This window comes from Salmo salar, chromosome ssa20, assembly GCF_905237065.1.
Source record: "Salmo salar chromosome ssa20, Ssal_v3.1, whole genome shotgun sequence".
Lineage (NCBI taxonomy): Eukaryota > Metazoa > Chordata > Actinopteri > Salmoniformes > Salmonidae > Salmo > Salmo salar.
Window position 1 is genome coordinate 51,941,296 of NC_059461.1, and position 22,729 is coordinate 51,964,024.

Genomic DNA, 22,729 nt, shown 5'->3' on the forward strand with positions numbered 1-22,729 from the left:
CTCACTCGGATAGCGGCTGAAAATAATGTATTCTCTGATTGGATCAGCCAGTGATGGAGGGGAAGGAATGATGAAATATTTCAGGCACGTTGGCTCCAACCTGCCTAAGCTGGTCAGAGGCATAGGAGAGCCAGCAGTTCTAGCAGGTGATCCCACACAAAAGACAAACACCCCACTCTGGAGATAAATGACCACCCCCAAAAGAACAGCTAACTGAGGGTTACTGGGGAGAGCCCACTGTGTTGTTGTTGTTGTTGAGGAAGCATAGATGCTAGAAACTCCACCTACTGTAACATCCTCCACCCTACCAAGCCATGCCCACCAAATTATTTATTGAGCCAAACTTTGGTGACATTCTGAATTCCCGCTTCGGCTAATGTCTGCACCTTTCTTAAACCCTTTGATGCACCGTGCAACATCCTATATAAGGAGAGGATTTCACATGGAGCCATGCATGACACTGGGCTGGCTCGGCTGCACCATGCCCTCCTGTGCCCTTAACCATAAAATGGATGCCTTGCTGACTCAAAGCCAGCAGTGTAGCCTAGCCTGCACAGATAGACACGCTGGCATCCTCCACAAGGAAATGAAGGCTCAGGGAACGAAAGAGACCAAGTCCTCGCAGATGTACTGTCTTATAAAATATGAATCACGCAGCAATGCTTTTCCAGTGCAGCGCACAATTTACTCTATCCAGGGGACAAATGTTGTCCAATATTAAAACAGATAGGCACAGACAAATATGATGGCATCCATATAGACTGCCTGAGCACACGGCACAATGTTCCACTGCATCCTCCCTCTGCTCTGGCGCCCCAGGCCCACTGATGGAATTTTTGTGATTGGCTATTTCTCTCCATACACCTTAATTTGTCTTCTGTTTTGCAGTCTCACTGTATGGCAAGCAAATGGCCACTTGGCTCTCCAACATGGCTGAACAATGCTGATTGGTGAGGCGAAGGCTGATACATAGTGTGGAATCAAGAGATGGTTTCCAGAAGAAGAACAAATATGTAATAAAAGGGCTTTTCCTCTGTGTATTTCATTGGTGGTGGACATTGTGATTGATTAAATAAATTGACATTTCAATGGACAGTCCATCCACTCTAGGTGTCAATTGTTCTTCATGTGCTTGAAGGGCCATTGTTCCCAAGTCACATGAGTTCAAGACCACGATACAAAGCAACGGTTCGCTGCACACCAACATTATGGGAATGGGAGCACATGGGGGGATAACCTGTCCCAAGATTACGCGATTTTGCGCTTTAAATCGCACAATTTTACGCGTATCAAATGCAAGTGGTTCTTCGCTCTAACTGGGCAAATTACTGAGGGAAACAATTCCGACCCGTACTCTAACCCTCTTGCCTAGTTAAATAAAGGTTAAATTACTAAAATTAACCCGCTTAGTAGTGGGGGTGGGGTGGGTGATCTCCATGGTTGCTAAGGGCAACGGGTGAGATAGATGGTCTGTATTTGCGGAGCCGCAGCTGCGCGTCTGTTAATACCAACGCGACCCTCACGTCCCCGCGCAATTCTCCACACTGGGTTGGCTGCTTCAAGGCGTGAGGATGCGAGCAGGGATTTAGTTTTTGTCTTTTCCCGTCTGGAGCAGTTTATTACCTTTCTCCCGCACACAGAAACGGATTTAGCCGCACGAAACAAGGTTTGCAGAGATTATTCGTTTTTTTTCTTTTTCTTGTAGCCTGTTTGTTAAATAATCTATTAAATGCATATGATGATTGACTTATGTGATTTCCATTTACCGTTTAATTAACCTTTATAGTCATACAATATGGCTATTGATGATGAAGCTATTGCATGGGCAGCACAACGTTGAGATCCTCCAACAAAAAACAAGCTGAGGGACTATAAACAGGCTGTTGATGGGTGATACGTGCGCGCTCGGTGCATCTCAACTCTGGATAGCCTACATAAATTAAATGTTTGTATTTTTCTGGCATTGCTTTGGTTCGATAGCCACTTGTTTGGGAGGACAATTGTGCGCTCCAAAACGTACTTTGGTACCTGAGGCTCCTCATTAAATCAACTTCCACTCCCATTCGCCAGACTGCCTCCTCACACGTTATCATTTAAAGGCATTCAAGTGTTAATTTAAACCGGGCCAAGTAGGACCTCAATTCCATTTTACAAATGTGATCTCTCACGAGAGGGAAAACATTAAGAGAATGTGTAGAGGTTTCGAGAATGTCTAGTCTATGAGCTTCACAATGGACGAGCGCTGCATTTGTTGGGAATGTGGCGCTGTTGTTTTTATCAGTGAAGATTTCAAATTACTAATCACGCATGTGTTGCTTCCAGGATTATATGAATGTAATATTGACTCATTCATCGAAAAGATGGCTACAAAGCATTTTTTTCCTCGACATGACTTTTACCATTGATGATGCATTTACGCGTTATAACGCGGGACAGCTTTCTCAATAGGCCAGCCCATCTATTGTTCGGAATGCGACTTGGCTACAACTTGGAAATCATGTCTGTTGTGGTTAAATCAACGGCTTGAATTCCCTTACCATAGGCTATAGCCCAAACATTTCGAGAGGAAAACATAAGTTAAAAAAAAATCGGTAGACGTTTATTTTAGGCTAGCCTACACAAAACGGGGCTTGTGGCTTTGTTACATTAGCAATGCAAATGAGCGTTTGAAAAGCACGGGCACCTGCTGTCTCAAGCATATGCATTGGCTTTTTCACCAGTGTGTCGTGAAAAACATTAGCGTGAGCAACAACAGTGGAATCGGCGGTTTGCTTTCAAAATAAAAGTCCCCTACTTGAAACGTACACAAATAGTGGAATCCTGCCACAATTGGACTACATACATACTAATATGCATTGTACAGATTAATCTATGGATTGTGCACCCATGAAATGGGGTATCAGCATACCCAGTGACACCCACAGAACATAATTCTGTAGATTTTACACAAATATCATCTTAGCTCTTATTGTGGGACTTTGACTGTGGGAAAATAAACTCCCAACTTGGCTTGTATTGCGCATAATAAACTAAGACGCTAATATGTGTTTAAACTCTACAGATTTTTGTTCTGTGGGTGTCACTGAGTAGGCTGATACATTTTATGGGTGCACAATCCATAGGTTAGGCTAGGGTTTCCCAAACTCGGTCCTCAGGATCCCAATGGGTGCACGTTTTGGTTTTTTCCCTAGCACTACACAGCTGATTCAACTAATCACGAAGCTTTGATCATTTGAATCAGCTGTCTAGTGTTAGGGCCAAAACCAAGAGGTACACCCTTTGGGTTACCGAGTTTGGGAAACGCTGGGTTAGGCTGTAGAGTGCAATATGAGTTTCAATACGCATGATAAGACTAACTGGGGAGGTGATTTTCCCCAGTCAAAGTCCTGCAATAAGAGCTAAGACGCTAATATTTGTGTAAACTCTACAGAATTGTGTTCTGTGTGTGTCACTAGGTAGGTTGATCCCCAATTTCATGGATGTAGAATCCATAGGTTGTACAGTGGAGTGGAGTGCATATATAAGTATCAGTGGTGGAAAAATTCCTTATATCCTGAACAAAAATATAAACGCAACATGCAACAATTTACTGAGTTACGGAGCTGGTGTGCCATGGATTTAGGAGCAGGGTTGCTTGTTTTGTACTTAATGAGTAACCTTGGGTTACATGTAGCTTTTTTGCATTGTTTATGCTTGGGTTACTTTTAGCTTTTTTGCATTGTTTATGCAAGTCAGTCAATTAAATAAATTCATTAGGCCTTATCGTAAGGATTTCACATGACTGGGAATACAGATATGCATCTGTTGGACGATGCCTTAAAAAAGGTAGGGGATGTGGATAAAAATTGTGTGACCCCCATTTGCTTCATGCAGCGTGACACATTTGGCTGTGCAAAGTTGCTGGATATTGGCGGGAACTGGAACACGCTGTTGTACACGTTGATCCAGAGCATCCCAAACATGCTCAATGGGTGACATGTCTGGTGAGTATGCAGGCCGTGGAGGAACTAGGACATTTTCAGCTTCCAGGAATTGTGTACAGATTTTTGCGACACAGGGCCGTGCATTATCATGCTGAAACATGAGGTGATGAGGCGGATGAATGGCATGACAATGAGCCTCAGGATCTCGTCACGGCATCTCTGTCCATTCAAATTGCCACCGATAAAATGCAATTGTATTCGTTGTCCTTAGCTTATGCATGCACATATCATAACCCCACCGCCACCATGGGTCACTGTTCAAAATGTTGACATCAGCAAACCGCTCGTCCACATGTCTTCCATCTGCCCAGTACAGTTGAAAATGGGATTCATCCGTGAAGAGCACACTCCTCCAAAGGTGAGCATTTGCCCATTGAAGTCGGCCCGTTGAGCTTCCCTGAGACGGTTTCTGACAGATCGTGCAGAAATTCTTCGGTTGTGTAAACCCACACTTTCATCAGCTGTCCGGGTAGCTGATCTCAGACGATCCAGCAGATGAAGAAGCCGGATGTGGAGGTCCTGGGCTGGCATGGTTACACTTGGTCTGCGGTTGTGAGGCCGGTTGGACGAACTGCCAAATTCTCAAAAACAACATTGGTAGAGGAATGCATTACATTATCTGGCAACAGCTCTTGAGGACATTACTGCAGTCAGCACGCCAATTGCACGCTCCCTCAACTTGTGGCATTGTGTTGTGACAAAACTGCACATTTTCGAGTGGCCTTTTACTGTCCCCCAGCACAAGCTGCAGTTGTGTAATGATCATGCTGTTTAATCAGCTTATTGATATGTCACACCTGTCAGGTGGATAGATTATCTTGGCAAAGGAGAAATGCTCACTAACAGGGATGTAAGCAAATTTGTTCCCAAAATGTGAGAGAGATGATCTTTTTGTGCATATTGAAAATGTATTCTATCTTATATTTCAGCTCATGGAACAACACTTTACATGTACGTTTATATTTTTGTTCAGTATATTAAGCAAACCAACCGGTACAAATGGCTTGTTTTTTATTTTATTTACGGACATACAAGGGCACACTCCAACACTCAGACATAATTTACAAACACAGTATTTGGTGTCAGGGAAAATACATGGGAGTACAAAGTACATGTTTTCTTTAGGAATATAGTGGAGTAAATAGTAGAGATGCACGATATACCGGTGAGCATATCGGAATCGGGCCAATATAAGCTAAAAATGCCAACATCGACATTGGCCGATTGTCTGGTTTTGCACATCGGTGTTAAACTAATGTCAAAGCTGACGTGCATACCTATATAACGTAGGTAGATGACGTAATGATGCCACGAAAAATACAGCGCTACACAGAACAAAAGCAGAAAAATACTAAGTGCACACTTCCAACAACTAAACAACTTCCAGTCAAGCAATCATTTGAAAGAGTATGAAAATTCAGCGAGACAACTCAAAGGCAAAATCCATTAATGTCAAGATGATGGATTTTCATTGCCCTTGACAATCAACTGTTCTCTGTCGTGGATGATGTTGGCTTTCGCTGACTGGTCGAGCACCTCGAGCCCCAGTACACACTACCAAGTAGGTGCTATTTTTCAGATGTTGCCCTACCGGAGTTACACAGTATTGTTGAAATTAGAGGTCGACGATTATGATTTTTCAGCGCCGATACCGATTTATTGGAGGACCAAAAAAAGCCGGAACCGATTAATCGGCCGATATATATTTATTTATTTTTATATATATGTGTGTGTGTATATATATATATATATGTGTGTAATAATGACAACTACAACAATACTGAATGAACACTTTTATTTTAACTTAATACATCAATAAAATCTATTTAGTCTCAAATAAATAATGAAACGTATTCAATTTGGTTTAAATAATGCAAAAACAAAGTGTTGGAGAAGAAAGTAAAAGTACAATATTTGCCATGTAAAAAAGCTAACATTTAAGTTCCTTGCTCAGAACATGAGAACATATGAAAGCTGGTGGTTCCTTTTAACATGAGTCTTCAATGTTCCCAGGTAAGAAGTTTTAGGTTGTAGTTATTATAGGAATTATAGGACTATTTCTCTCTATACCATTTGTATTTCATATACCTTTGACAATTGGATGTTCTTATAGGCACTATAGTATTGCCAGCCTAATCTCGGGAGTTTATAGGCTTGAAGTCATAAACAGTGCAATGCTTGAAGTACAGCGAAGAGCTGCTGGTAAATGCAGGAAAGTGCTGTTTGAATATATCAAATCATAGACTTAATTATAATTTAACACCCAGAAATCCGAGCCTTAGGTCATTAATATGGTAAAAATCCGGAAGCTATCATTTCGAAAACAAAACTTTTATTCTTTCAGTGAAATACGGAGCCGTTCTGTATTTTATCTAACGGGTGGCATCCCTAAGTCTAAATATTGCTGTTACATTGCACAACCTGAAATGTTATGTCATAATTATGTACAATTCCGGCAAATTAATTACGGTCTTTGTTAGGAAGAAATGGTCTTCACACAGTTTGCAACGAGCCTGGCAGCCCAAACTGCTGCATATACCCTGACTGCTTGCACGGAACGCAAGAGAAGTGACACAATTTCCCTCATTAAAAGAAAATCATGTTAGCAGGCAATATTAACTAAATATGCAGGTTTAAAAATATATACTTGTGTATTGATTTTAAAGAAAGGCATTGATGTTTATGGTTAGGTACATTGGTGCAACGACAGTGCTTTTTTCGCGAATGCGCTTGTTAAATCATCACCCGTTTGGCGAAGTAGGCTGTGATTCAATGATAAATTAACAGGTACCGCATCGATTATATGCAACGCAGGAGAAGCTAGATAAACTAGTAATATCATCAACCATGTGTAGTTAACTAGTGATTATGTTAAGATTGAATGTTTTTTATAAGATAAGTTTAATGCTAGCTAGCAACTTAGCTTGGCTCTTGCTGCACTCGTGTAAAAGGTAGTCAGCCTGCCACGCAGGCTCTCCTCGTGGAGTGCAATGTAATCGCCATAATCGGTGTCCAAAATGCCGATTACCGATTGTTATGAAAACTTGAAATCGGCCCTGATTAATCGGTCGATCTCTAGTTAAAATGCACATCTGTGAGCTACTTGCTATGGGCGTCACTATTTTCCTTGCCAAAAAAACTATATCGGATATCGGTATCGGCCAAAAATGTAATATCCGTGCATCTCTAGTAAATAGTAAAGTACAAATACCCCAAAACCTACATGGGGCGGCAGGTGGCCTGGAGGGTAGGAGTGTTGGGCCAGTAACTGAAAAGTTGCTGGATCGAATCCCTGAGCTAAGATTAAAAAAAAAACGTTCTGTTCTGCTCCTGAACAGGGCAGTTAACCCACTGTTCTCCAAGCTCCGTGGATGTTGATTTAAGGAAGCCCCTGCACCTCTGATTCAGAGGGGTTGGGTTAAATGCGGAAGACACATTTCAGTTGAATGCATTTAGTTGTACAACTGACTAGGTATCCCTCTTTCCCTACTTAAAGTTTCACTATAAAGAAATCGCTCTGCCATTTCCTGGTTGCTAAAACTCTTAACAGTTCCCGTAATTTGAGTTTACGTGACAAAATGTAGAGAGTCATTGTACCATCTGTGAAATATTTTTTCCATAACCAAAGCTATTTTTGTTTGAGCAAGTATATATAGTGTAGAGGGTCATTGTACCATCTGTGAAATATTTTTTCCATAACAAAAAACATTTTTGTTTGAGCCATTTGAAGCTGGTGTACAAAACCGAAAGTAAAATATGCAAAAACAAAACTTGAAAACGGGAAGCATAGAAATAGCACACACAGAACAAATCTACCGCTTCTTAGACTTGCCTTAAAGTAGAATGATAGATCTATTACTCACATTTCCATGTGAATTTGGTCGGGTCGCACCAAAAAGTTAAATTATGCCGCTAAGTAGTACTTCAACTTTTTTTTTAACCTAAGTACTTTACACCATTGATAAGTAGGCTATGCAGTGCAATTTCAAGATATATTTTTTGTGGGGGTGGTGTTAAACTAATATTTATATAACAACATTCCCCCACAAAAATCTAGTCCAATTGTGGCATGATTCCACTATTTTGTTATCTATTTGCATTAGTTTCAATGGGGCACTTTTATTTTGAATGCAAATTGCCGAGGCCCCTATTGTTGCTCACACTGTTGTTCACGACACACCGGTGAACCCGCCCCCCCCCCCCTTTTCTCCCGCTCTCTCCCTCATTAAAATTATGTTCTATTTCTGCAGCGCATGATTGGAGCTCACAGCTAAACTCAATCGCAGGGGCATCTTAAACCCCCTCGCTCTCACTGCTGGTTTAACATAACAAAGGGGGAATAGAGTACTCCGATGAAAACGGGACAAAAAGGCTAAAGCGCGCGATTGTACTTGTGGCAGGACATGCAAGCGTGGTCTCCACACCCTCCAGGGACGCACATTTGCACGCAGTAGTAACCAAACTGGGAAATCAGATTCAAATGTGTTATTGGTATCGTGCTCCTTAATCGAAATACAAGAAAATGATATTACAATGTATGTTGCTGTCATCATTTTACGTCACATGCAGTCACAGGGACCGTTTGAATAATCGAATATGCCAAAGTATGACTAGCCTACATCATAAGGTGCATCTCTGGTGTTTTAGATTGGAGAGAAAATGTATTATTTCAAATTCTCAGATGGATGATTTGGAGAGAACGTGAAATCGGTATTAATCAATAAAGATAGCTTAACCATGGATGACATTGCTACGTTACAAAATAACCCATTGCAGACTGGAAAACAAGGGAAGTGCTCCACAACACGATAGGAGATAAAGGGGTTGTCTGGGTGAAGAGATGTCTATAATAAGGGGGGTCGAGTCTATAGAAAATCATGGCCAGAGCAAATAGGGCATTTGTTAGTTTTTGTTTTTGCCTATATCCTTTAATGATGTTATGATGCAATTATGAACATTTTCCCAGATAAGAATGATCAGGGTGGCTTTTGCTTTGGAAGCAGACATTTTATGTTTTAAAGACATTTTAAAATTAGCTACACCTTTTTCTTTGTCATTTGCCATTATGGAGATTTGCTGAAGATTTTAGATTTTCACTCGCCTCTTGCTGTCATTGCATGTTATTGTTTAAGCTTACAATCTAGGATGTCAGCTTGTTTTTCCTGGATACTAAAGCCCAGACGTAAACCCTTCAAATGGTGCTGAATACTAAACAAAACCACTGATCCACTTTTCTAAACAGCAATGCTCTCTAGCATCTAGGTGACGGGAGTCAAACCCTTGTGGCAACATGAGATTATCTGGAGCATGTTATGCCCTGTGTTTATTACCCTCTGACTGCTCTGGGCCATACATGTCATTTCCCCATTCTTCAAAATACCCATCACCTCTCGCGTAGAATTTGTCACGAAACATTATGTTGGTTTGTGCTTGGATACATTGGCTTTAAATCCTTTTGAGCAGAGCCTTGCTGTTGTAGAGATGCAGTGTGTATTGCATCTGCTCGGTCTGGAGTACCCATGACTAAGTAATGGACTGTCTGTTGTTGATTTATACATTGAATCCTTTCTCATTTCATTTCCACCAGGTTCGTGGCCCCCCATTCTCACCACGGAATATGATGCAGAGGCCCTCCTCTCCAAAGGGAAGTTGGATGGGAATACTGCCATACGTGTCAGCTCGTGATCAATGAACTCAGTCCATTCAAGCACAAAAGGAACTAACCTGAACTACTGAAGAAAAAGAGGGGATATAAACGACAGACACCTTTTTTGCGGATATGGCGGCGACAGATGCCTGTGCAGCACCTGTACAGGAAGAGGGCACCACCACCACCACCGAGACCAAAACAGAGGTGGAGCCCACAAACTCAGAGACTGTCACAGAGGCTGTCACGTCTCCACCCGAAGAGGTACAACCTGCCGGGGAGACCACAGAGAGCACAGAGCAGCCGGCCGATGGCAAAGCTAAACAGGCCTCTGAGAATATTTTCTCTTCCTTCCTGAATAAGAGTGGACTGGGAAAAGTCATGGGAGGGAAGAAGAAGAAGGAGCAGAGCACTGAGGCTGTGGAGGCTAATGGAGAAGGCAACACAGAGCAGAAAAAGGCCTCTGACCAAGCAGAAGAGCCGGCAGCCAATGGCACAGAGGCAGCGGCAGAGGACCAGGCCATTGAGAAAGCGCCGGAGAACCAGGTGAAGGTCCGATCCAAATCCTTGGACAGGTTAGAGGACCCTGAGGCCCTCAATGCCACAGCGGACACACTGGAAGATGCCCCGGCAGCAGAAGAGTCAGAGAAGCCTGCCTCCAGTGCAGCGACCAAACACATGAAACGCTGGCATTCCTTTAAGAAGCTTATGGCCCAGAAGAGTCACAAGAAGAGCACAGAAGAGTCTAAGGAGGCTGAAGGTAGCGAGGGTGCATCTGGGGGCACACCTGGTGACACAAGTACACTGGACTCCAAGGCTTCAGAATCCAGTGGCCAGAAACGGTGGAAACTGAAAAGGTCATGGACATTCCAGGGGCTGAAGAGAGACCCGTCAGTCGTAGGCATCAGCAAAGCCGCTAAGGGCGATAAGGCGGAAGGGGAGGAAAACGCCACAGAGAACGATGAAGCGGCTGCGCCTGAAACAGACGAAGCCAAGGCACAGGTAGACGGCGAAACACAGGAGAAGACCAACACAGACGGAGAGGAGGAAAAAGGAGCCACCGCCGCCCCACACAAATCAATGAACCAACACGCAGATGAGATCTGGACCTCCTTCAAGAAACGCGTGATCCCCAAGTCCAAGCGGTCAGCTGACATGGTGGCTGCCAGCGGGGAGGAGGAAGGTGCTGCCGCATCTGAACTGGCCGAGCAGACGGAAGAGGCAGGCAAAGAGCAGACCAAGTCGGCCAAGACCAAGCGAACGCACTTCAACCGCGCCGTTTCGCTGAAAAACTTCATAATGAGAAAGGGGAAAAGCACCAGCGTGGACCAGGGAGACGGAGCTCCGAAAGAGGGTGAGGAGGCAGAAGATGGGGAGGCGAAGAACACAGAGGGCGCGGCTGGCACGTCTGACAGCCAGCAGGGAGAAGCAGACGCTGCCCAGGGCGAGAGCAACGACAAAGGAGTGGTTCAGGTGGTCAATGAGCACACAGCCGCCGACGGAGAGGCAAAGGAGCCCGCAACGAGCACACTGTCTGGTCCCGAGCCAGAGAAGGCCAACTCAGCCAAGCCCGCAGCACCAGCAGAGCCCGTGGCAGAGGTGAAAATCAACGGTGAGAATGGGTGCTCGAACGGCACGCCCGAAGAAGACGCCGTACACAATCATGAAACGACCCCGAAGAAAGACGGACCAACAGACGAGGCCAAACAAGAAAACACCAACTCCACGAAGGACGCGAAGATACTGAACCTCGGCACAGGAAATGCAGTTGCCCAAATCGGTGAGTTTGCCGTAGAAATAGACTGTGGTGATGATGACCTCCAGCAAAATGGAGCTAACATGATGACACAGGCCAAATTAGAACTAGGGACTAGCTTTGAGTTAGAGGCTAGGGGGGGCCTCCTCAAAATGGAGGGTCCCATTCTGAGTCAGGGGAGGCCAACGCTGAGCCACGTTACCAAGAGGAAACGCGGAAGAGGATGATCTATGAGGCTGCTGCATCCATCGTACAGACAATTATGTCAGCGGCCACTGAACAGTTAGAAAATGAGAAGAACTTTCTGGACAATGGTCAAAAGTGTTCTCATTATGCCAATAGTGGGAACACTTTTGACCATTGTCCAGAAAGTTCTTCTCATTTTCTAACTGTTCAAGAAAAGGTGATGTGATATTGCCATCAGTTTTCGTCATTGAGCGTTTACAAATATGGTGCTGGGTGAAGCTTTAAGTGGAAGCGTAGTGTAATTATGTGATACTGAAATCCATTCACCTACTTTGATGCAACACTTTGAAATCCCTTTAAGGACACTCAACGCTGCAGTAGGTAACATGAAACATGTGAATAGTCAGGGAAAGAACCACTGAACCAAACGGTTACTCACAGGTATCCATGTCACAGCACACAATAGTAAGGTCACTGTGTATAACAGGGCCACTTCATTATTGTAGGGAAAACGGGTCAAAGAACATCAATAATGTTTAGTCAATCAAAGGATTAGTAGTTAAATCAAAGTGTCACTTGGGCTGTCTAGGAACAAGATTAAGCGCCTTTCTCCCTGGGGTACCAGTTTATCGATGAAAGTAGTTTTTCCTGCATGTTTGATTCACAGTTTTCAGTCAGGGGCCATGTCTACAATATTGGGATTCACCCTAAGGAGTAAGTCGAATGCTGTGAATCTGTCCAATAGTCTTGAGTAATACTAACACTTCACAAAGATCTAAGACTATCAGTCAGCACCATGTCTGCTACTAATTCAAATGTTTTCTATGAATGTTCAGATTTTTAAATATATATTTTAATATATTTCATTTTTTCTGTTATCATTCACCAGAAAAAAAGGCGGGAAACGTGTGACGACACACAAAGAGGATTAGATCTGCATGGGATTCGTTCAGCAAGGAGCTTTCACCCCCCCCCCCCCCCAAACGGAGTAATCACATGTTTACGCCACGATTCATCATGGTGAGAGCGATGCAATCCATTTAGATGAAAAAATACTCAAAAGCAATAATTCAGTCATCAATCAGCGCAGTTCTTGCTTACCATTCCATGATCAATGTAAATGTTTTGCTTGTCCTCTACTAGTGAGATTTTATATTGTCAACAGAAGGGAAGACATTCCATCCTTGTCAAATGTTAATCTCTATGATCTCTCATTCCAGGATCAAAAATACTTAGTTTTATATCAATTGCCATGTTGTTTGTAGTTTTGTCAATAGATATTTCAAAGTGCACATTTGAAATGATTGCCCTAAAGACTGCCCCCCCCCATGTGGATTCCTTAAGTAATGTGTTCTAATCTCTTTCTGTGTTAATGTTTTTAGACTGTTGTGTACATGAATAAACCACCATACAATATGAAGTCAAAATGGTTTTTTTCTAAACACATCTTCTCACTGTAACGCAGATTGATCTGCCGTTGATATGTTTTGTTGATCAATGATGTCACGTGTTCGCTAGGAAATTGTCAAAAACTAGAACAATAAAGATTCAAATCGAAACAACTAAAAAAAAACATAATTGTGGAGGCTATTTATGCAGAAAATGTTGACCTACTGTATGTAGGAAGGCATTATGGAAATGCTATTGGTCATTAATCTCTATTTTGATAATCCTACATCCTTTTACATAATGGCAGATTTGTGCAGTATGCATTAGCTGGAGTACTTCAATTTCACAATGAATTGCGTCAAGTGGTGAGCTCATTCAAAGTAAATTACATCATGTTTCAGATAAACATGTCTACTATAGTCAGTGTCAATGCCTTGGCAGTTGAGGGACATGTCCGTAACCATTCTGGTAAATACGCTTGATACAGCACTATACATGAAATCACCACAATACTGTTGTCTGTTTAAAACTAAACCTCTGGGATTAAGTTATTATAGAGATGACAGACAGTAAGAGCATATTATAACAGATATTAACCCAACATAAAAGATGCATGTTATGTAAAGTTATAGGCTAGCTAAAAAAAGACACAAAATGGGCATGAAGTGATAACCTGCTGTGACAGACAAATACAGGGCAGCATCACTGAAATGGGATGTTACCCACAAGCCACAGCCATCCCAGGAATGTGGACTTCATTCATCTAAAGGTGTTCATGACATGATCATTACATTCCTGTTCTGCCAAACGACAAATCAATCAATTAGGACAAATAAAGGTGATATTGTTTTCGTATGCGTGTTAGCAGTTCATTTTTTTTAACAAACAAAAGCTCACAATATGACTTAAAGGTCTTTTTTTTTGCAATATAACACATTGTTGGAAATACTAAGTGGAAGCTGTAAGAAACCCCCCCCAGGGGTCTCATTGTTGGATGTGTTGACCAGATAGTTGGTGGTTATCAGTGGGAACAGACACAATAAATCAATTCTGGCCCACGCAGTCCTGCAGTGATGGTGCTCTGCCCTCAGGCAGGTCACTGTGTGTTGACTATAATGTCTGGAGCATTTCACCCGTTTAGATAAACAGTCACTCTTTAAAAGGCTACTACTGTATGATACACAGATCAGTGAAATGTCACTAATGGCCACTTTTGTAGAAAAATGAAAGAAAAGGGTGAACCAGGGACCGTAGTGCAGTGTGTGTGTGTGTTTATAACAGTGAGTGAGAGACAGTGAGAGAGGGACAGTCAGAGATCAAAAGAAAAAGAACGAGTCTGTGTGTGGGGAGAGTTGTAGGGGAGTGTGTATGATTGTGCCGGGCCAAGTGCAAGACTGCATACTGGACAAAAAAACAAACACATTTAATCACATTTTGCACTTTAGCTATATAAACAGTGAAAGGCAAGATACCATTTGTAGTAAAGAATCTAAAAAAAAAATAAACCAGATATCCACAAAAATATAAATAAGCAGACATTCAAAAATAAAATAAAAGTAGTCAGCTCGTTACATCATAGTTCATCCCATCGTATTTACAACCGCTGCTTACAAAGCTCATAAGGAAGGGATAATAACCTTCATATACAGACATAGGGTTGTCCAAAGCACTGTCTCTGTCTGCAGTGCACATCGTCTCCCTCAGTCGATTCCATTTTAGACGTCTCAAAATTGGTTGTCATGGTCTCCTGTGGGGAAATAAAAGCATAGTTGGGATGACTTTCCAAAGGGACATGGTGGACTGAAAAACAAAGATGAACATTGAAGTCAATCGATCTTTACAAAAGCTTTAATAGAAAAGATACATGCGATCTGATCTACTGACCATACAAGTATATTCACATTTTGAAGTATTACACTTTATCTTTGCTAAAAATGTGAAAGTAATACAAATATATTTCTTAAAGACATCCCTTGCATTGACAATCCTAATGGCTTTATTTGATGTGGGGTTAAAAAACTGAAAAACATACACCACCACACCACCCTTCTGCACTCTCTCATTGTTCAAGCCAGCAAGAAAAAGGGAGATAAACAGGCTGATGTAAACCTGACTAGCTACTGCTCTTTAATAAGCATGGAGCTGGCACCACCTGCTGTTCACACCAGGAATAACACCTCGTGTTAACTCGTCAGAGTCCAGTAGAGGGGGCAGCGCACTGAGACAGAAAGGAAAACATGTTAGACTGATTCACAACTGAACTAGACTACAGTTGCCTTGTCATCAGAAAAATCAACTATCCTTTCTGTGCTTGTTTCACACGTCATCACAGAGTGTAAACTGATTTAAATAAGTTGAGAGTTTCAATGTTCTTACTATGTAATAACCACCCTGTAATACATTTCTAGTCAAAGTGATTATATTATCACTGTCAATCATGGTTAATGTTCCTAATGTTTCTACAACTTCAATTTGTTTGCACTTACACATCTGCCATTGAAGATGGGATATTCTCTTCGACCCATTTCTGATCCTCATCCTGGGAAAAAAACATTTCCTATCACCAAGACAACTTCCCTGAGCCAGAAAGTGTAGTTTATAGCCTATATTCTTAGTATGGGTGGTATCGCAGTGCTATGGAGAAGGCCCTTACCACTTTGTTCGGCTTGGCTGTTCTATTTGTCTCGGACTTCAGACCCCTCATCTTCACGCCCTCTGGAAGTACACTAAATAGGACAGGATCAGAATCACAGATTTGATTAGTGTATGTTGGCTGAGTCAATTGCGTTCTATCAAAAATGGCTGCTTGGAGAGAGAACCAAGGTACATTCACCCCATAGACTATCAATACACTATGGACGTGTCACAACTAGGCCAAAGAGGTCTAGCTACCTATCAAGACAGGGTATGATACTGTATTTCTTCCTCCAATGAACCATATGCAGTATCAACTTGTGTTCTTATGACTGAAATACCAAAACAGCTGTGACTCTTACCAAATGTATCATTCATCAGCTGTTCCTTGGCCTCGTTACTCTGCTCGTCCACTAGGGGGCTGAAGGCGTATCTAAGGGGAACAGGACATGACATCACAGATCAGGGGCACGTTCAACATGACACAACGTTGTGGAACGCTCAGATAGCATATTTCTATGTAGAACAAACAATCTTCTCTGACATACAGACTAAGGGATCACGCCGGCTCTATTCATGGGATTCCTATCGGCAACGGTCGACAACATTTGGCTAATGAACGTGGCCCACTTGGGCTCAGCTCCATCTCAATTCAATTTGAGTTGACTTGGACATGGGATTTCTCCATACAAGTGCAATTTTATGTCCTGAATTGATCCCTAACTTTGCCACAGATGTCTCTGTTGACATACTGAAGGATCCTAGCCAGTAGCCCAATCCCTAAACATGACTTTGTTTGAGAGGGTATTGGCCTTGTGTTGAACTGTTTAGCCGTGACCTCTTACCTCTGGTTGTTGGCAGACGGCCTCCACAGAAACATGATGACCAGAAGGATGGTGGAGAAGGGGAACCGCCAGAACGCATCGTCTATCCACAGCTCCCTCCAGAGATACAAAGAGAGAGTGAATAAGAGAGAGACGGGAGAGGAAAATAATGTGAAAGATAATATATCTAATGCCAAATACCAGTTCACTAGAGGTCAACTATGTGTGTGTGTGTGTGTGTGTGTGTGTGTGTGTGCGCGCTGAAAATTGGTTATATTTCCTCGCCGTCAAAATTGGCAAGAAAATATTATTTTCGATGCTCCCTGACTGTCTAGCTTTCATTTTGGTGATTTGTTAGCACGCTGGAAACAGTCAAGAAACTATGACTGTAGGTCCATTATCATGTCTACAGTTTCGATTTGGTTTTAGACAATTTAAAGTATATTGAGTTCGATCATTATTATTTTTACTCAAACCACACGCATGTGTTTGGACACCCGTGGCTTAAAAAGTTACGTAACGTAGTAAATAAACACTACTCACCGACTGGCACTTCGAAACCTTGAAGGTCTTTATCATCCAGATAATGAAAATGACTGAGGCTGCAGAGTAGAACAGTGACAGGCCAAATATATTAGATTAGTGAATGCTTGTAATCATGGGCCCACCAAGGTGTATAGTACACTATGTTTGAAATGTCTCTGTTAAGTGGTTGCAGTAGCACAGCCGCAGACAGCTCCTCACCAATAACGGCGAATATGAGGGTGTTGGTAAAGTGGCGATACAGGGAGAGCTTGACCACGTTTCTTCGGAGGCGAAGGAGCTTCATGGTCTGGGCCAGGCTGATAAAGATGTGATTGGCTGTAAAGGACTCCAACATAACCCCAGGACACACCCGGCTAACAAACAGCCCACCTTTGAAATACAATTCTTAACAGAAACAGTTAACCCAATAATACCAGTCTTCTTCCATTGACTTTCAACATAACCAACACTGAAGAGTTTGCCTACCTTGTCAACTGAGCTGATATACCTGAACGTAAACCCAAGCTAATCAGAGTGTAAGTGTCTGAGGGTTTTCAGCCATTTTCTCAACACTCAGGAGGAGTTGAGCTCCCCTCTGCCCTCCATGGCCAGGTTAAGCACGGCTGGAAAACCTGGTATGGTCTTAGTCATCACTATACTAACTGGTTTTCTGGCTAATTGGTTAACTAACTGAATCCACTAAAATACTGTCCTGTCAAACTGCAGGAGAAAAAAAATGTGGCCCTCCGTGAGAATAAAATAATGCATTTGTCAACAGTGCCTCCGAGCTCTTCTAAATGAAGTTATTGATAGCCTTGCTATAAGTGGCCCTGTAATTAAACATTTAATTAATCCATGTGACTATGTCTAAATTCGTTTTTGTGAGGCGGAGCATATTTTCTGGAAATATTCCCTTCTGAGTTATTCCCTTCTCTGAGAAAAAGGCGAAGGCAGGCAGAAAAAGAGGGAGAAGTGCTAACACCAACTACCACCAAGGCACTGCCGCACACAGGGATTTCAGGAAGTGAGAGCGTTGGAAGAGGAAGTCGGAGGGGGAGTGCGAGAAGGAGAGAAAGAGAGATGTGAATGGAGGTACAGTACAGGATATCCACCAGCAGAGGGTAGAGTCGAGCACAGCCAAAGGAATGGCAGCCAGCAGCACCAGATCATCTTCAGCCTGAAAGGGACAGAGGGGAACGGACACACACAGAGGGGCAGCAGAAAGGGAGGGAGTGACAGAGGGAGGGAGGGAGGGAACACTATCACATACTCTTCAGGCAGCCGTGCAGATAGATACACACCAAAGGACCCGTGTAGAACCAAACTGCCACTCAAAGAGGGTTGGAATCAAACTTGTTGGAGAAGCTATGAGAGACACTGGTAAAAGGGATGAGGAGATCTGAGTAAGCTTTGGAAACACAGCTCAAGACAAACATGCCCAGAGGGAGAAAAAAAAGAGTCTGTAAAAAAAAGAGGCCTTAATACTGACAGACTAACTGCATACAGTGACTACTAGACTAACACGCTGACTGGCAGACAGGCAGACTGATGCATACAGTGACTACTAGACTAACACGCTGACTGGCAGACAGGCAGACTGATGCATACAGTGACTACTAGACTAACACGCTGACTGGCAGACAGGCAGACTGATGCATACAGTGACTACTAGACTAACACGCTGACTGGCAGACAGGCAGACTGATGGCCTGATGTCTGACCACTCCAAAAGGATATCCACCACACAACGCACGAGTCAGTGAGCGCCAGAACAATGTCACACAGTAGTCTGCTACTGCCCCCTTGACCCTGTGAGAAAGACAGGAAAACACTGACAGTGGAATGACAGTACTACTACTACACACAAGTTTCCTGGCATCCTTTGACCAAAGATGAAGATATTCAACAAAGAGCATCATGGCATTGTTTGGTTTAGTTCCATATCAAAAACATATCAACATGTTTTAATAGTCTAGTTAGGTGGACAATATATTTTGGGGAATACCGAGGTAGTATATTGATCAGAAGGGAGAGGACAGAGAGACCAGACTTACCGAATTGACCCTCAGGATTCCCTCGACAACGGAGAATATAAGATAAAAATAAAGGTAAAAATGAAATGAGCAGTCCCACCCCAACCACCTTGTGTAACAATGCACCGAGCCTTGGCCTAGGGAGAGAGACAGGCAGGCAGAGAGAGAGAGAGCGAGATACAGAGAGAGAGAGAGAGACAGAATTGGAAATAGAGTTTAACACTCTCCGCTGTCTTAACAATGTGACCTCTTATGAAGGGACCGACTCACTTGACAATTCCATAACCATGACTAGCGATGATGACGAGCACACGGGCCAGGGTCCTCTTCACTGCTGAAAGGATCTCTGCAAACACTACTGCCCCCTGGACTGTTGGAGGACGCAGCACACAAATAAAGCTTATTAATGGAGTACAACAGCACATTTAGCACCACACTAGGATCAACTATCTCTTACCCAATTCCAGCCTTGCCCACCAGGAAGATTTAGGTAGAAAAACAAAATTGGCAAAAAAATTGTGTTTAGGGGTGTCCACCAAATATGACCACTTAAGCCCCATGTTGATTCCCTTAAAAGACCAATTACAGACAAAAACGTGTTTCTCAAGTGATCACGTGAATTTCAAGTGATCACATGTGAAGCGTTCCAAAATCAAATTTTTTCACATGTGAAATTTCATATGTGAAATCAAGTGGCTTTTCTGTAAGGTTCTTGTCTCTCCCCCTCCTGACCGTAGAGGCCGTCATAGCGGATGCTCTGGAACTCAGCGTAGTACACGGCCTTCTCCAGCATGCCCAGGAAGATGACCCCGCCGATCCAGAACTGGATCCTGAGCAGCTCTCTCCAGTAGCAGGCTGACAGCCCCAGCCACAGCAGGCCCAGCAACACATAGAGGTCACACATCACCAGAACTGCAAAAGGGACAGTTAGGTGAGCTGGCAAGGAACTAGAGAGTCTGTATTGTCTGATAAGATAGAGAGTATGTCCTACAGGACCACACCTTAGAAGCTATTTGTGTTTATTATACCACATGTAATGAAGCTGTAGTGTAGAGTGTTCTCCATGTAGACAACTTATCATGGCAGAATTGACTTACGATCATAAGAGGCCATTCTGAAACTGAGATGTAGTCATGGGTTCCCGTTCATACTGACTTCCACTGCAGGGGGTGAAGGACATAACAATAATATTAGCCTATTAGTTAATGTAGTTTTAATGTATTGGACAATGTACTTTGGTGCAAAAAGTGCAAATCCATCCCAGAACAACAGCAAAGGACCTTGTGAAGATGCTGCATGAAACAGGTACAAAAGTATCTATATCCACAGTAAAACGAGTCCTATATCTACAAAACCTGAAAAACCGCTCAGCAAGGAAGAAGCCACTGCTCCAAAACCACCATAAAAAAGCCAGACTACGATCTGCAACTGCATATGGGGACAAAGATCGTACTTTTTGGAGAAATGTCCTCTGGTCTGATGAAACAAAATTAGAACTGTTTGGCCATAATGACCATTGTTATGTTTGGAGAAAAAAGGGGGAAGCTTGCAAGCTGAAGAACACCATCCCAACCGTGAAGCACGAGGGTGGCAGCATCATGTTGTGGGGGTGCTTTGCTGCAGGAGGGTGTGGTGCACTTCACAAAATAGATGGAATCATGAGGGAGGGAAATTATGTGGATATATATTGAAGCAACATATCAAGACATCAGTCAGGAAGTTAAAGCTTGGTTGCAAATGGGTCTTCCAAATGGACAATGACCCCAAGCATACTTCCAAAGTTGTTGCAAAATGGCTTAAGGACAACAAAGTCAAGGTATTGGAGTGGCCATCACAAAGCCCTGACCTCAATCCTATAAACAAATTGTGGGCAGAACTGAAAAAAGTGTGTGTGAGCAAGGAGGTCTACAAACCTGACTCAGTTACACCAGCTCTGTCAGGAGGAATGGGCCAAAATTCACCCAACTTATTGTGGGAAGCTTGTGGAAGGCTACCCGAAACGTTTGACCCAAGTTAAACAATTTAAAGGCAATGCTACCAAATACTAATTGAGTGTATGTAAACTTCTGACCCACTGGGAATGTGATGAAAGAAATAAAAGCTTAAATAAACAATTCTCTCTACTATTATTCGGACATTTCACATTCTTAAAATAAAGTGGTGATCCTAACTGACCTAAAACAGGGAATTTTTACTTGGATTAAATGTCAGGAATTGTGAAAAACTGAGTTTAAATGTATTTGGCTAAGGTGTATGCAAACTTCTGACTTCAACTGTATCTTCATTCTGGCATGATTCTTAGGGGACAAGGAAACACTCACCAGGGCTGCCTCTGCTTTGACAGCAACCACCTAAAAGAGAGAAAATATAATGATTAAGCTGATTTCCCTGATATGCAGGCGTGTTGCTAGGCTGGGAATCACAGGACCCAATCGCCTTATTCACATACATCTACATTTACATACACTCAGCATACAGATTATGATATCAGAGGGTGTTTGAGTTGTTGATTTACCTCCTTTGGATCCTCAGCGCTCCTTTTCCTCATCCCTTTGTCCTTGACTGTGACAGGCTAAAACAGGGTGATAGAGAGACAGTCATTCCAATGACACTTAGGTGAATTACTGTGTTACTATTAGAGTTGCAAAGGGTTGGAAACTTTCCGTTAAATGTACAACATTTTTCAGAAAATTTTCCATGGGAAGTCAAGCTCAGGAATTTGGGGTATTTTGCTTAAGTTCATCAAAAAAGTTAGATTATAACATTGAACCTTTTTTTGTGGGATACACATAAGGCAATTCTAGGTCTTGTGGCATATTTTGTTTGAACTATCCCCAATTCAATGAAATTGCAATCCTCTGCATGCACAGTGCACTCTTCCATCACATGTACATCTGATTCTCAAGATCTTGCACACTAATGAGATGCTATTGAGCCCACACGACTACACTGTCTGAGCCAAGGACTACATGCTTTCTGGTAAGTTTTGATTACAATACTGGGTGGGGTAAATATATTTTATATGACATACATTATTTTTTGTTAACTAGTAAAGAGTAGCCTACTGCAAAGTGTTTCAATAATTTCTAACTTGTTTACAATTTCTGCTAGTTAGTTTTTGCTAACACGTGGGTTTTAGCTTACTTGAGCCTGCTAACTGAGGAGTGTTAATTCACCTGTTTCCATACATGTTTCATTTTAAAACATTTATCTTACAAAGGAGTTGTTTAATCTAACTGCTTAACTATTTATCTGTACATGGAATTGTATTTGTTTTTTTTTACTCATTTATTTCTAATCTTTACAGGAAAATGCCACGGGCACTATCTGATGTGTGGAGACATTTCACTGCAGCTAATGTAGAAGGAAAAGCTGTGTACATTTGCAAATACTGTGCCAAATCATATGTGAAGAATGCAACAAAGATGCAGAATCATCTGGCCAAGTGCATAAAGTTCCCTCAGCGCTCACAACAAGCAACCTCTGACAAAAGTCCCTCTACTTCTATTCGAGGTGGAAATAATGAATCAGACACCTTATCGATAGCAACAGCTCATGGTCCTCCTGGAATCAGAAGTTTTTTTGACTCAATGGAGGAACGTAGTCAGAGAAATGCTGATGAATGTCTTGCTCGAGCTGTGTATGCAACTGGTTCACCTCTGATGCTCACAGGCAATGTGTATTGGAAGAGATTTCTGAATGTTCTTCGCCCAGCATACACCCCTCCAACCAGACATGCTTTATCTACTTAT

General features: G+C 42.5%; 2 protein-coding genes across 2 annotated transcripts; one reads left to right on the plus strand and one right to left on the minus strand.

Annotated features, from left to right (window-relative positions):
- The first annotated feature begins 1,211 nt into the window (after positions 1–1,211).
- Positions 1,212–12,992, plus strand: LOC106580758 (A-kinase anchor protein 12). The gene is made up of 3 exons (XM_014162140.2): positions 1,212–1,666; positions 9,571–11,410; positions 12,462–12,992. Exons 2-3 carry the CDS (start codon positions 9,763–9,765, stop codon positions 12,482–12,484), a joined length of 1,671 nt encoding a protein of 556 aa, XP_014017615.1. The 5' UTR covers positions 1,212–1,666; positions 9,571–9,762; the 3' UTR covers positions 12,485–12,992.
- An 813-nt stretch (positions 12,993–13,805) lies between these two features.
- On the minus strand, positions 13,806–22,293 carry LOC100195029 (transmembrane protein 87B). Its single transcript, XM_045703580.1, is given in 16 exon segments — positions 13,806–14,708; positions 15,114–15,179; positions 15,448–15,500; positions 15,615–15,687; positions 15,958–16,028; positions 16,441–16,532; positions 16,963–17,021; positions 17,164–17,272; positions 18,682–18,753; positions 18,999–19,043; positions 19,045–19,114; positions 19,248–19,347; positions 19,710–19,889; positions 20,075–20,137; positions 21,299–21,328; positions 21,493–22,293. Coding segments are annotated over 11 exon segments (834 nt in total). The 5' UTR covers positions 20,091–20,137; positions 21,299–21,328; positions 21,493–22,293; the 3' UTR covers positions 13,806–14,708; positions 15,114–15,179; positions 15,448–15,500; positions 15,615–15,667.
- Positions 22,294–22,729: the final 436 nt, after the last annotated feature.